The sequence below is a fragment of the Seriola lalandi genome, unplaced genomic scaffold (assembly GCF_002814215.2).
Source record: "Seriola lalandi dorsalis isolate HSWRI2012SDOR001 ecotype SW California unplaced genomic scaffold, Sedor1 jcf7180002053662, whole genome shotgun sequence".
Classification (NCBI taxonomy): Eukaryota; Metazoa; Chordata; class Actinopteri; order Carangiformes; family Carangidae; genus Seriola; species Seriola lalandi.
Window position 1 is genome coordinate 3,419 of NW_019524215.1, and position 515 is coordinate 3,933.

At 48.2% G+C, this 515-nt stretch overlaps 1 protein-coding gene across 1 annotated transcript in view; it reads right to left on the minus strand.

Moving 5' to 3' along the window:
* Positions 1 to 163: 163 nt before the first annotated feature.
* LOC111651467 (dispanin subfamily A member 2b-like) overlaps positions 164 to 515 on the minus strand; it is a 2,274-nt gene continuing 1,922 nt past the window's right edge. The window contains exon 3 of the mRNA XM_023401404.2: positions 164 to 462. Within this exon, the coding sequence (XP_023257172.1) occupies positions 277 to 462 (186 nt within the window). The 3' untranslated portion in view covers positions 164 to 276. The remainder of the gene's footprint in view (positions 463 to 515) is intronic.

The window sequence follows — 515 nt, forward strand, 5'->3', positions numbered from 1 at the left end:
CACACACACACACACACACACACACACACACACACACACATATATACATATATATACTGTGTATATATATATATATATATACAGTATATATATATATCTATAGATATACAGTATATATAAAAGTTGTGCAGACCGGTGTGGAGCAGTGACTGATGAAAACTGATCAGATGTTTAGACAGAGTCTTTATTGACGACAGGAAGTCTGAATGTTTCCACACGAGTACAAACGTCTGAAGGTTCAGACTGTGAGAAACAGCAGAACCACGTCACGTCCAATCAGATCAGTTTGCGTGAAAAGGCTCCGAGGATGACTCCGGCGGTGTACGGCTGCAGGAAGCACAGAACGACCACGGAAATGAGCAGGATGCAGAACAGGACGGTGGCGGCGACGTTGATGCCGCGGGCGGTGGCGCCGTAGCGCCGGGCGCCGTCCATGTCTCCAACCACCTTGCGGTCTCTGGCCTGGAGGGAACAAAGCTCAGTGATTCAGTCATGGTCGGACCAGCTCTCTCTCT